General features: G+C 53.5%; 6 protein-coding genes across 6 annotated transcripts; 3 read left to right on the top strand and 3 right to left on the bottom strand.

Moving 5' to 3' along the window:
• Positions 1 to 15: 15 nt before the first annotated feature.
• CABS01_12851 (rhamnolipids biosynthesis 3-oxoacyl-(acyl-carrier-protein) reductase) lies at positions 16 to 1,042 on the bottom strand (the record flags this gene model as incomplete). The annotated part of the gene is made up of 4 exons (XM_060546203.1): positions 16 to 82; positions 135 to 352; positions 414 to 555; positions 618 to 1,042. The coding sequence occupies 4 exons, from the start codon at positions 1,040 to 1,042 to the stop codon at positions 16 to 18; spliced, it is 852 nt and encodes a 283-aa protein (XP_060395592.1).
• A 463-nt stretch (positions 1,043 to 1,505) lies between these two features.
• Positions 1,506 to 3,408, top strand: CABS01_12852 (4-coumarate-CoA ligase 2; the record flags this gene model as incomplete). Its single annotated transcript, XM_060546204.1, has 4 exons — positions 1,506 to 1,881; positions 1,932 to 2,929; positions 2,987 to 3,090; positions 3,153 to 3,408. The coding sequence occupies 4 exons, from the start codon at positions 1,506 to 1,508 to the stop codon at positions 3,406 to 3,408; spliced, it is 1,734 nt and encodes a 577-aa protein (XP_060395593.1).
• A 1,392-nt stretch (positions 3,409 to 4,800) lies between these two features.
• On the top strand, positions 4,801 to 6,671 carry CABS01_12853 (monooxygenase; the record flags this gene model as incomplete). Its single annotated transcript, XM_060546205.1, has 2 exons — positions 4,801 to 5,033; positions 5,105 to 6,671. 2 exons carry the CDS (start codon positions 4,801 to 4,803, stop codon positions 6,669 to 6,671), a joined length of 1,800 nt encoding a protein of 599 aa, XP_060395594.1.
• Positions 6,672 to 7,403: 732 nt separating this feature from the next.
• CABS01_12854 (uncharacterized protein) lies at positions 7,404 to 7,753 on the top strand (the record flags this gene model as incomplete). The annotated part of the gene is made up of 2 exons (XM_060546206.1): positions 7,404 to 7,563; positions 7,644 to 7,753. 2 exons carry the CDS (start codon positions 7,404 to 7,406, stop codon positions 7,751 to 7,753), a joined length of 270 nt encoding a protein of 89 aa, XP_060395595.1.
• A 153-nt stretch (positions 7,754 to 7,906) lies between these two features.
• CABS01_12855 (uncharacterized protein) lies at positions 7,907 to 8,916 on the bottom strand (the record flags this gene model as incomplete). Its single annotated transcript, XM_060546207.1, has 2 exons — positions 7,907 to 8,028; positions 8,097 to 8,916. The coding sequence occupies 2 exons, from the start codon at positions 8,914 to 8,916 to the stop codon at positions 7,907 to 7,909; spliced, it is 942 nt and encodes a 313-aa protein (XP_060395596.1).
• A 2,568-nt stretch (positions 8,917 to 11,484) lies between these two features.
• Positions 11,485 to 11,805, bottom strand: CABS01_12856 (uncharacterized protein; the record flags this gene model as incomplete). Its single annotated transcript, XM_060546208.1, has 1 exon — positions 11,485 to 11,805. One exon carries the CDS (start codon positions 11,803 to 11,805, stop codon positions 11,485 to 11,487), a length of 321 nt encoding a protein of 106 aa, XP_060395597.1.
• Between the last annotated feature and the right edge of the window lie 323 nt (positions 11,806 to 12,128).

Below are 12,128 nucleotides of genomic sequence, written 5' to 3' on the forward strand. Positions count from 1 at the left end.
GAGCGGCCCATCGTCTTACAGCTTGGATTGTCTTCCAGCAACTAACCGCGCCCCTCCATCGATCTCAATGACCACGCCGTTTCTGTCCGGAGATATCAGTAGGAAGATCTTGAACCAGTCGGAACCGTACTTACACGTATTTCGCTGCTCGAGAACACAGGAACACGGCGACACCAGCGATGTCTTCTGGCTCACCAAGCCGGCCAAGGGGATTGCCTCTGCTTAGCTCTTCGATTCCACCAAGGTTATTGATTAAACCTTGTGCCAGCTTCGACGGGAAAAAGCCAGGGGCAATGATGTTGGACGTGATGTTCTTCGGGCCTAGTTCGACCGCGAAATTACGTCCCAGATGCTGAGAATGATATCAGCGACACCGCAACTTGCGGCCATTTCATTGAGAGGTAAGAACTCACATTGGCAGCTGCTTTTGATGCCGCGTACATGATAGTACCGTGTTCACCAACGTGCGGTACATTGCCACCCGCTGTCGAGCTCACGGTGAGCACCCGGGCTGGATCGTGTTCTGACGCTGCTTTCTCGAGTAGAGGTAGGAACCTCGAGTGGCGTCAATACATAGTTGCCACTGTATCATGTTTCGCTGATGGCAACGCGCTCACTTTTGAACCAACTCAAACACGCCTCTCACGTTGAGATCCAAAATCTTGACTGAGCTGCTGGGCGGGGCATCCTCAAACTTGGAACCCCAGGCTGCTCCAGCATTGCAGACCAAGATGTTCAGCCCCTTCTCGCCCACGATGTTCTTGACTTCTCCGACGAGACGGACGATATCTTTCGAGTCGGCGACGTTTGCGGCGATTCCGATTGCCTTACCTCGAGTATTGGGGAGACGGTTAAGCTTGTCAATGGCTTGGCTGATGCCTTGCTCGCCCTCCAATTTTCTGGCGGTGATGATGACGTGAGAGCAACCTGAGAGGAGGAACGCCGTGGCCATGTGCAGACCTAACCCACGAGATCCCCCAGTGACGAGGGCAGTCTTCCCCTTGAGGGAAAAAGTAGAGCCGAAGTCTTTGAGTTCCGACATGGTAGGGGATGACTTGGTCGACGATGTGGCCCACAACCAACTAAAAGTATCAGATCCAGATAGTCAGTGACCAAACGCAAAGCAAAGAGCTTCCCGGGGCTATTGCCGGTCGCTTCGGTTTAGTCTCCTCCCGGGGAACTCGGGCAAGTCGGGGTAGCAACATGGCGCCGGCTCGACCCCAGGTTTCCCCAACGTTACCCCGCATAAACCCCCCTACCGAGGCGATCCCGAGGGAAGACACGGCCGTTAGTAGCCCCATCCCAGAGTGCTAGGACCTGGACAGGATGACGACGGCACAACACACGCGGACCCTTGTCGGGGTTCGTAGTCAGATTTCATGATAATGCCTGACTCTCTAGACTCATTAGGTTGAGGTGTACCTTCAAGCTTCGTGAAGTTCGATCCGGCGCTATCCAATATCTCATTCAAGTTCTGAATTTCTCCTTCAACCCTTGGGTCTTCTATGTTCAATCTCACTTTATCCCATCTTCCGAGCGCACCAGAGCTGACCAACAATCACAAAATGGTCTTCAACTCACCTTATCCGCCCCTGGATATTCCAAAGACGAACCTCCTCTCATACCTATTCCCCAAAGGGTCAACGCCATCTGATGAACCCATATGGATCGACTGTAAAGATGACAAAATCAACCTCTCACCAAAGCAGATGCTGCAATGGGTGAAGAGACTGGGATTCGGCCTCCAAAACCTCGGTCTTAAACGCGGAGATGTGGTCATGATTTGCACCCCCAACCAGATCTTTGTGCCGGTAGCATACCTTGGTATCGTGTCCGTAGGCTGCGTCTTCAGCGGCGCCAACCCAGCTTACACAGTTCCTGGTACGTTTTCTCGACTGAATTGCAACCAATGTTTGACTAAAACTGTGCAGAGCTTGTGCATCAAATGACCAACACTGCGGCCAAGGCTGTACTTGTCCACCCAAATCATCTAGATCAGGTCTTGGAAGCCGCAGACAAGTCCAGAATACCTCGTTCTCGGGTCTTTCAGTTCTCCGAGGTTGAGAACCCGGTCAAGCACGGTGTGCCGGACTGGAGGCAGATGATTGGCGCACCAGCTCAGGCAAACTCATATCAATGGCCAGAGCTGAGCGCGGAAGAGTCAACCAACACCGTTGCAACCATCAACTACTCATCGGGCACCACTGGCCTGCCAAAAGGCGTCTGCGTATCACACCACAATCTCATTGCCAACGTCGAGCAGACGATCTACATGAGATACGCGGAAAAGCCATACTCCTTTGAGAACCGGCCCCGGGAGAGATGGATCGGCTTCTTACCCCTCTACCACGCCTACGGCCAGCTCTATGCCGTCCTCATGGCGATGAAACTGGATGTCCCGATCTACATTATGAAAGAGTTCCGGTACGAGGACTTCCTCTTCGCCATTGGCAAGTACAAGATCACCAACCTGCAAGTCGCGCCCCCTATCCTCGTCATGCTGTCGAAGCGGCCAGAGACAGCCCGCTACGACTTGTCGAGCGTCAAGGACATGCTCTGCGGAGCGGCGCCCTTGTCGCGGGAGCTGCAGAATGAGTGCCAGAGGAGGTTCTCGGTGCAAATCAACCAAGGGTGGGGCATGACGGAGGTGACTTGCGGGGGCATCATGGTACCTGGAGGCATCAAAGACGACACTGGCAGTGTGGGGAAGCTGGTGCCAAACTGTGAGTGTAAGCTGGTGGATGAGGAGGGCAAGGAGGTCGGCTTTGGTGAGCCGGGAGAGTTGTGTATGAGGGGTCCCAACATTTGCCTCGGGTACTGGCGCAACGAGGTTGCCACCAAGGAGGCGTTGGTGGATGGATGGCTCAAGACGGGCGATATCGCCGTCTGCAATGAAGATGGCTACTTCTGGATCGTGGACCGCAAGAAGGTAAGGGTCTTGTCTTCGCGTCCTCGAAGTCGGACAACTTTCTAACAAAAGTTGCAGGAGCTTATCAAGGTCAACGCCCTTCAAGTTGCGCCCGCAGAATTGGAAGCCGTCTTGCTCGAGAATGAGCACGTTGCAGACGCTGCCGTTGTGGGAATCACGATGTAAGCAACATACATAATGTTGAAACGACTGCAGCTCTCAAGACACTGACATCACAACGTAGTGAGGGCAACGAGTGGCCTAGAGCTTACGTGGCTCTCCAGGACGTCTCATTAGGGAAGGTTAAGCCAGAAAATATCCAAGAATGGATCAAACCGAGGGTCGCCAAGCACAAGGCGCTCGTCGGTGGTGTAGTGTTTGTCAATGAGGTTCCCAAGCTTGCGAGCGGAAAGATTCAGAGAAAGGTGATGCGCGAGTGGTCCAAAAGGGATGCAGCGGCCCTGGAGAAGGCCGCGAAGAGTCCGAGATCGAGGTTGTGAATTGATAATGGGGTTACACAATAACGGGTTTGGTACTTGGCACCAGAGGAGGTGATGGTTATGAATTGCAACTCTTGTATCTAATTGGCCGGTCATGCAGGAAGCATCTGCAACTCATCATCAACTGTCGAATAGCATATCAAGGACAGCTCCCATGCAGGCACATATTGTTGTGAACAAAACCGTGATGAAGATCTTGACGAACTCCATGCTCAAACTAGTGTAGTCCTCCGCGCGTTAATACGAACTTGGGCAGCGTCCCTTTCGATGAGACCGGCCATTCTCGATCTGACCTACAGTAACGTCAAATAGACATGTGGGTGTTTGTATAACCCCAGTTCACGCTCCGTTTTCCGGTTGAGGTCTTCCGACCTACCCGCAGTCGTTTCCACCTACTGTTTGTTTCCCCGCAAGGCCGCATATGCCCCTCTGGCAAAGGTCGTCACTGCTACCCTCATGTAGTCTGTTATGACAGGCTTTCACCGGGGTCCGCGGTCATATGTGATATCCCGGAGATCACTTATACAGTGCAACATCGTGGACTGCGGACACTAGATCCTTCCCGGGGCGGCAATACCCTTCTATTTCATGACCAATTGCCGAAGGGTATCCAGCCAATCCCTCTTGAGCACACATATTTGTCTTGGAGCTCATGTACAGACGACATCAGCCAAGCTGCGCTCGCGCCTACCTTCCAGCATAGTGGACCACAAGAACGGCGTATCAGGTTCGGCCAATGTTGATCTCGATCAACACCCACTTCATCTTTGACCTCTCCATACTCCGGTGGGCCCGAGGGGTTGCCATATCTTAGAGATGACACTCATTTCTTATAGGCAGGACGAATTTTTGAGTCAGTAAAGCCACTGTGCGGCTCACGAGTCTGACTCGAAGTGACTCTTGGATTTACCATCGATGGCATTGTACATTCAGTCGTCTGATGTTGATGCTGCCCGCACCTGCAGTATGGAATGCACGCGGCCGTCATCCGGGACTGTTTGGACGCCACCGCCGAGGTTGTCTGATATCTGCCATGCCTAGGAAGAGCTGTGAGCGTGAGACTCGAATCTCGCCTCAATAACAAGCGTACAAGGTTGCGGCTTGCCTTTGGCGTACAAACCGTCTGTTTTTGTAACGCTAAAGTATGTCTACGGTCAACGGTGGCGATGATTTGATACTTACGTGACGTTAATTTACGGGGCCCATCAACTTCCTAGTTTACTTGTACCCCTTCCCCATATATATTGCGTTATTGCGGCCAACTGAATTGAACATAAATATCTGGCTCTTGGGTTTCCCTCGCCAACAGGCTTCTCGAGCTTGACTTTCGTGTCACCTCGAATTTTCATAATCCACTTCATCCAAACAATCCTGATTTGATACAACTTGACCATGGGGGACATCCTGCTACCAGAACCCACAAGTGCGGGAGATAGAGACGCAGCAAGACGCCCGTCAGCTCCGATTCATAGCGAAAGACACGTAAGGATCATTTGCGTCGGCGCAGGTGCTTCTGGCTTGTTGCTAGCCTACAAGCTCCAACGACATTTCTCCAACTACTCGCTTCAGTGTTATGAGAAGAACCCCTCGGTAGCCGGAACATGGTTCGAGAACAGATATCCCGGGTAGGTACACCTCCAGTCAAAGTCAACAAAGACTTCCCCAGACCAAGACCTGCAAGTCCTGATCTTCATAGGTGTGCTTGCGACTTTCCGTCGCACAATTACACTTGGACTTTTGAACCAAAGCTGGACTGGTCCGCCGTTTATCCTCCGGCCCCCGAGATCCTGGAATACTTTGAAAACTTTGCCAAAAAGTATTCACTATACCAATACATCAAGCTCCAACACCAGGTCATCGGCGCCCATTGGAACTCGGAAGCCGGCGCCTACGACGTCCACGTCAAAGACACATCCACAGGCGAAATGATCATCGATCACTGCGACTTCCTCATCAACGCAGGCGGCGTCCTCAACAACTGGAAATGGCCAGAGATCCCGGGCCTCTCGAAGTACCGCGGCAAGCTACTTCACACCGCAAACTGGGACGACAGCGTCTCTCTGCAAGGCAAGCACGTCGGCCTGATCGGCAACGGCAGCTCGGGCATCCAAGTCCTGCCCGCGATCCGCGAGCAGTGTAAACGCGTGACGACCTTCATCCGCAGACCGACCTGGGTGTCGCCCGCCCAGGGTCTCGAACAGCACTTATTCAGCCCCGCGGAGAAGGCAGAATTTGCGACGAAGCCGGGAGCCCTCCTCGAGTATCGCAAGAATAACGAGTCTGGTCTCAACGGGCAGTTTGGAATTTTTCTGAAGAATAACAAGATCAACGAGGACACGCACGCGTACTTTATCCAGCAGATGAAGGAGAAGCTCAATGACCCCGCGCTCGAGTCGAAGCTCATTCCGGAGTGGAGCGTGGGATGTCGTCGTTTGACGCCGGGCGTCAACTACCTCGAGTCACTCACCAAGCCCAACGTGGAGGTCGTGTACGGCGGGATCAAGGAGATCACGGAACGGGGGTGCGTCGCCGATGACAGGCGGGAGTATCCCGTAGACGTACTCATCTGCGCCACGGGCTTCGATACATCCTTCAAGCCGCGCTTCCCCATCGTCGGTCCCTCGGGCGAGAATCTCCAGGACAAATGGGCCTCGGATCCTGAGTCGTATTTGGGCATGGCGGCGTCCGGGTTCCCAAACTACTTCATCATATTGGGTCCCAACTGCCCCATCGGCAACGGGCCCGTCCTCCCTGCCATCGAGGCGCAGGTGGACTGGATGCTCAAGGTCATTGATCGCTATCAGACTACCAATGTCGTCTCTTTCACGCCCAAGGAGGAGGCAGTCCGCGACTTTGTGGATTACAAGGAGTCTTTTATGCCGCAGACCGTGTGGTCGGATTCTTGTCGGTCGTGGTATAAGCCTCGTGACGACGGCCCTGTTGTGGCGCTGTGGCCGGGCTCGACGCTACATTACATTGAAGCCATCAAGGAGGTGCGGTGGGATGATTTCGAGGTCAAGTACGCCGGGAACAGGTTCGCGTGGTTGGGGAACGGGTACTCGCAGACGGAGCTGGACGAGACGGCGGACTGGGCATATTATATTCGGGACGAGGATGATGATCCGCCCCTGTCGACGGCTGGAAAGAGGAAGTTGCTTACCAAGAGTGGTACTATCATGGGTCCGAGGAAGACTGTGACGTTCTGTGGGAATCCTGAGGAGGAGCAGCAGCATCAGGAGGTGAAGGAAGCATCTAGACTGTAATGAAGAGCGAACCTAGTATTACGTTTTGCAAGCTGATTAGCTACTTCTCACGATCTCTGTGGATATCTTACCTGATTACCTTCAGCATGGTACATCTAGTGAGTCGGTAGAGTCACAAAGTAATCGTGAGATACCCCTCTGTGATTCATGAACACAGCAGGCAAGACGAAATAAGGAAATGGTCAAAAAGCCAAAAACAACAGGAGCCCGCCGGACCGAGGTTCGAACGCAGGAGTCCTGAAGAGTACGGAGCATCACGCACTAGTCAGCACTTCACGGCTCCCAACCCTCGGTCACCAGGCCCGATATTTGTTGTTACGATGGGAAGGCACTAGACTTCTGATAAGGTCTGCTGGCCTGATCTCGCTGTGTGTATACCGACTGGCAGTTCCGGTTCATTCCATAGACATTCACTTCCCAACCCGGACCACTCACCTCGTGTGCCATGCGCATCAGTCACGTTACGCGTGAACGATACTGTTAATTCATCCACCTCATCTGGATCTCAGCAACGCCCGAAGCTACGAATCAGTATATGGCGTGGTCGTGAAACGTTGATCTACAGCAGTTCCTAACATGAGCATCTCACAATCACAAAAGGACAGCTCGCGACTGCGACTGAGTAGTCAGGATAACTACCACAATCAGGACCACATAAGCTTTTATCCTCCCTTCTCCAAAGGCACACCTTCAGAACTGGTTTCAAATCATTGTGTCCCTCAAAACTCTCAAATGTCCTCCTGCGTCTCCCACGTTCTCGTTGCGTGGGTTCTGCTCGCCGTCGCAGCGGCCGACGAGCCCATACCTGACACTGGATCGGTCGGAGCAGGCGCTATCGCAGGCATTGTCCTCGGCGGTGTCTGTGTCGTGGGACTGCTTGCCGCAGCTGTTGGTTTAGCGCGCAATCGCATGTGGTAGCTTGATGCCAGAACGGAGACTCAACATGAAAAGGCTTCAAGATGCATATAATAGCGTGGAAGGCTGGAAGGAATCGTCTTTTTCTACTTGACGGAAGATTGCAAGTCAGCTCGTCGATTACTCGAGATATGAAGCCCGGATCGGTCAGTACATGCGTTTGCTAGCAAGAAACCAACCGTCTGTGCTGTTGAGGCTCATCATCGTTGAGAAGCAAGGGCGCCGGGTCGAAACATTACAAGGGGGAATACAAGCCGGCCAAGTAAGAATGGGAGTGGGTATTCATCAAGATCATTACAATATAGTTATAGTTAACGGCTCTATGCCGCCTTGGCTTGCGCCTGTGCTTCTTCGACAAACTTCTCCACCTCTTTCTGTGCCTCTGCGGCCTTCTTAGCACCTTCGAAATCCGGCATTACTTTTGCTTCATGACCCAGAGCCACTGTGTGAAACATGTCAGTGGAATTGTCCTCTTACTTAACGGGCAGGGACCGCGGGGGAGTAACTCACATCTGTCAAAGAGAAAGTAGGAGGTGACGAGGAGGATGGGCATGGCCACCATGGTCGCGGTCCACTTCCTCGCCGCCGTGCCGTACGCTTTCCGGTATTCCTTACTGTTCGGGTTCAGCTTGGGACGGGCGTCCGCCTCTGGGGCGCGGGGCGGAGAGGGTGTGGGTGCGTAGGGCCGGATGGGGGCTGCTGCTGGCGTCGCCGCTGCCGCTGCCGCTGCCGCTGCCGCTACAGTGGGAGCCGGTTTCGGGGTGGACGCCGTCGGAGTTGTCGTGGGAGAGCTTGTTGTAGGCGCGGGACTTGGGACTGAGGTGGGCGTCTTCGGGGCAGCGGCAGCAGCAGCAGCAGGGGCGGGAGGAGGAGCGGCCTTTGCTGTGGCCGCTTTTTTGGTAGCAGCAGCAGATGTAGCAGAGGCAGCCTTGGTGGTGCTCGTAGTGGCCTTCTTGACAGTCCTCGTAGCTTTCGGGGTCGTACTCGAAGCGGCAGCCGCCTTGGTGGCGGTAGAACTAGCCTTGGTCGAGGCCGACGAGGTCTTGGACGCAGCAGCAGCTGTGGTGGAAGTGGTGGCAGCAGCAGCAGCCTTCTTGCTAGCAGCAGAGGTGCTCACGCTCTTCTTCGTCGTGGTCGTGGTCTTCTTCGCGGCAGTGGTGGTGGACTTTGTAGCGGTAGCCGGCGCAGCGGCGGCCGTCGTCTTCGCGGCGCGGGTGGCATAGCATCGCTGGGCAAAGAACCCCGCGCGAGAGGCCGGGGCCGAGGGGTTGGCGGCGACTGCGCGCCAGGTGGTGCTCGCTAGAGCTCGGGGGAGGGCCATTGAGTTCATTGTCGAGGGTTTCTCCGTTATATCAGCGGAAAAATGGTATTAGAATATGATTGATTTAGAGGTTGTAAAGCGCTTCAGTTCAGGTACGGTCGAAAGAATTGTGTGCGTGACAAGCTCGTGACTGGAGGAATTTTGCGCCTCGACGAGCGTAGAGTCATATCGAGCCTTCTTGCGGTAGCGTCGACAGGGATTGGGTGACGATGTGCGAGTGCGCCGTCAACAGATCGACATTTGGATGGTGGGATGCGACTTTGGCTTGGCTCGTTCAGCGCGTTCGCGTCGTGATGGTTCATGCGCTGGAAATTGGCAGGTGGGTTGAATACCGTGGACAGCCGCTGACAGCCGAGGAACAGACATCCCAGATGCTGCCAGATGGCCATAGATGAGGTGGATAGATACCTTCACGATGGCCCCACTTGTCAAATGATTGAGGTAGAGCTTCTTTTCTGGTGCTCTCTTTTTTTTGATAGTCGTCATAGCTCCGAGTTCTTTTCCCTAAAGCTATCATAACCTCGACCAACTCTCACTTCGTACCATTTCAATACCTGTTCGTATGGCTCCGGTTATGTCATTACGCGGATAATCATCTGCCACGAAAGACCGGCTCATTCTTCAGTCCTGTCCTGGCTTGCACACTGAGAAGGTCACAGATGGTCTTGAAATGTATTGCACCTCATGATAAGGGCACTGCAATACGTTTTGACGGGGGACCGCCCATCAAAACACCCTTCAAAGAACTAAACGCTTGACAGAGACAGCCAAGAAGCACAAAGGAGCTCACATTCACGTCTTCGAGCCGGCGGATCCAGCATCATGAAGGGTTGAGGCTGCTCGCCACATCACCGGTGGCTATGAGAACTACCAGCACCTTGAAATGGTTGACCGCTACCGTTGCATCTTCAACAGGGCAAGTACCACAACGAGAGTACAACTCAAGACGGGGGAAATTGTTCGACATGGAAGCAGACGAAGTCCCAACTTTCGGGGTATGGTAGCCAGGCTTCACAGATGAAGGCCACCATTTAGTTTGCAGCTGCAAGCCTCAAGTCCAGTGAATTGGGCAGTACTTTTTTACACGCAGCCATGTCCCGAACAGACTGTATAGCAGTATGTTTTCATGGCCGCGTTGCACTAACAAAGCAATTGTCTTGCCGAGCACCAATGCTGGGAAAGAGGAGAGTTTGGCGGCCGGTATGGAACAACTTACGACATGATGGAGATGTGGTCTGACGAGAACGATTTATAGGACAACTCGGGCAGTTTGCATAGAGTCTTCCGCAGACAGTGGGCCAGTCCGTCCTGCATGAATGCCTGCTCGTCAACGGTCAGAGACACCAAGTGGCTCTCCCCGGAACTACAAACTTGTAGGTGCCCGCCGCATTTGCATTGTCGGGCAGATCATTGGGCACCAGGGAACGATCTCAGATGGGCAGATGGGGGGCAAAAAGCATATCAAGTGTCTGGTGTTCGACCCCCCAAAGTTATCCAGCTTCGCAAAACGCTGTGTATTCGACTAGACGGTCGAGTCTTTCGGTTTTCGTTTCGTTCGCAATGCCAAGAGATACATGATGGACGGTCGGCTTTCTTCGATTGTGGCGTGCCCAACGTTCAACCAGTGTTGGCAATCCTCGGGAGTTCGCCATCCATCGTTTACGAGAGCATGCACGCGGGAATGCGAGTGCATTGCAGGCTTGCCTCGAGGCTCGGAAAGAGGGCGGTGGACAAGGAACGAAAATGGAACGAGATCGCGTCGAAATCGATCAATCTCCGGTCCCCTTGGATGAGAGAAAGCAACAAATCCCCGGACAAGTGTGCGGGCGGTGCCGTGCCGATAAGTGCAGATGCAGATGCGGTCGCGATTTTGCATGGTGAGTGGCAGAGAAAAGAAGACAAGATGAGGCCACAAACAGGTCGATTGCAATTCGCTTCGGCGGCTAATTCAGTCACATCGGGCCGCTCCCTGCAACCCTTCTTTTTTTGTTCTCCGAAACAACAGTAATGTTGTATTGTTGTATCGCCCAACGGGCAATGACGAAAAGAATTGGGGAATTCCAAGGCAGCATGGGAAAGGGGGAAACGAAAGGGTACTGTCAAGTGTAAAACCCCGCTCGTGGGAGGTGAGACAGTGCTTTCTTGCGTTCGCGGTCGTTCATCATGGCCTGATTATCTGCAGATTGGGGTGGCAGCGAGATGCAAGCATCCATGCCCACCACCAAATGTGTGAAACTACGGCTTTTGTGTGGCGGCACGCATCGATTAAACCGTACAGCGAGTGCTGTTGAGTAAATTACTGTTGCGAGTTGGGTCATTAGCGACACATAGCATTGCACCCACAGGCGGGACAATATGAAGTTTAACTGCTTTGTTTGTTATTGTTTGTTGCTGTGTCTTCTATGAGATATCTAATGCATCCTCCATATCTCTAGAGCCAGATGTGGTATCATCTTTCCGTTGTATCCTCCACTCTTCTCCTCAGCTTATCCAGCTGGCACGAGTGTATACACAGTGTTTACATAACTCTCAACCCCCTCACACCTTCACCCTCTCAACACCCAAGACGCCACTCATCTACTTGGTGTTGTTGAAGCGGTCAATACCGTTCTTGATCCTCTTGTCGAGGCCCTTTGCCATCCTCTCGAGGGGCAGCCTGTTGTCGATGCGGCGGACCATGTTGGAGACGGGAGGCTCGACGCGCTTGATGCCCCTCTCGGCGGCGGGCGTGAAGTAGGAGAGGTTGCGCTCCCAGCGGGGCGCCCACTTTGTCGTCTGGGAGGCGAGGCGCTGCTCGGCGCCGGGGAGCATGAGGTAGATGGGGAGGAAGGCGCCGACGGTGGCGACGCCGTAGCAGAGGGTCTCTGTGGACTTTGCGGCGGAGATACGGGGGGCCATTTTGTGTATGTGTATGTGTATGTGTTTGTGTTTGTGTTTGTATGTGTGGATGGGAGTGAAGCAACTTTGATAGTTGGTGATGTATACAGCCTCTGTTGTTGTGGTTTGGCTTGTGATAGGTATATGTCCTTCCAAGCTGATGATGGGGTTGGATGGAACGAGATGAGATGATTCGATGAGATAGAAAGACAAGTCGCACAAGATCAAAAGCCACGGAAGAGGAGGCAGATGTCCTCTTCTTAAAGGGATCCCTCTCTCTATGGCCCTTCAGGGGCACTGCCTCGAGGGTTTCTGTTGTTCCCGTCCTGAGCGTGCGGGGTAAG

The sequence above is a fragment of the Colletotrichum abscissum genome (genome assembly GCF_030869225.1).
Source record: "Colletotrichum abscissum strain IMI 504890 chromosome Unknown Scaffold_40.1, whole genome shotgun sequence".
Lineage (NCBI taxonomy): Eukaryota > Fungi > Ascomycota > Sordariomycetes > Glomerellales > Glomerellaceae > Colletotrichum > Colletotrichum abscissum.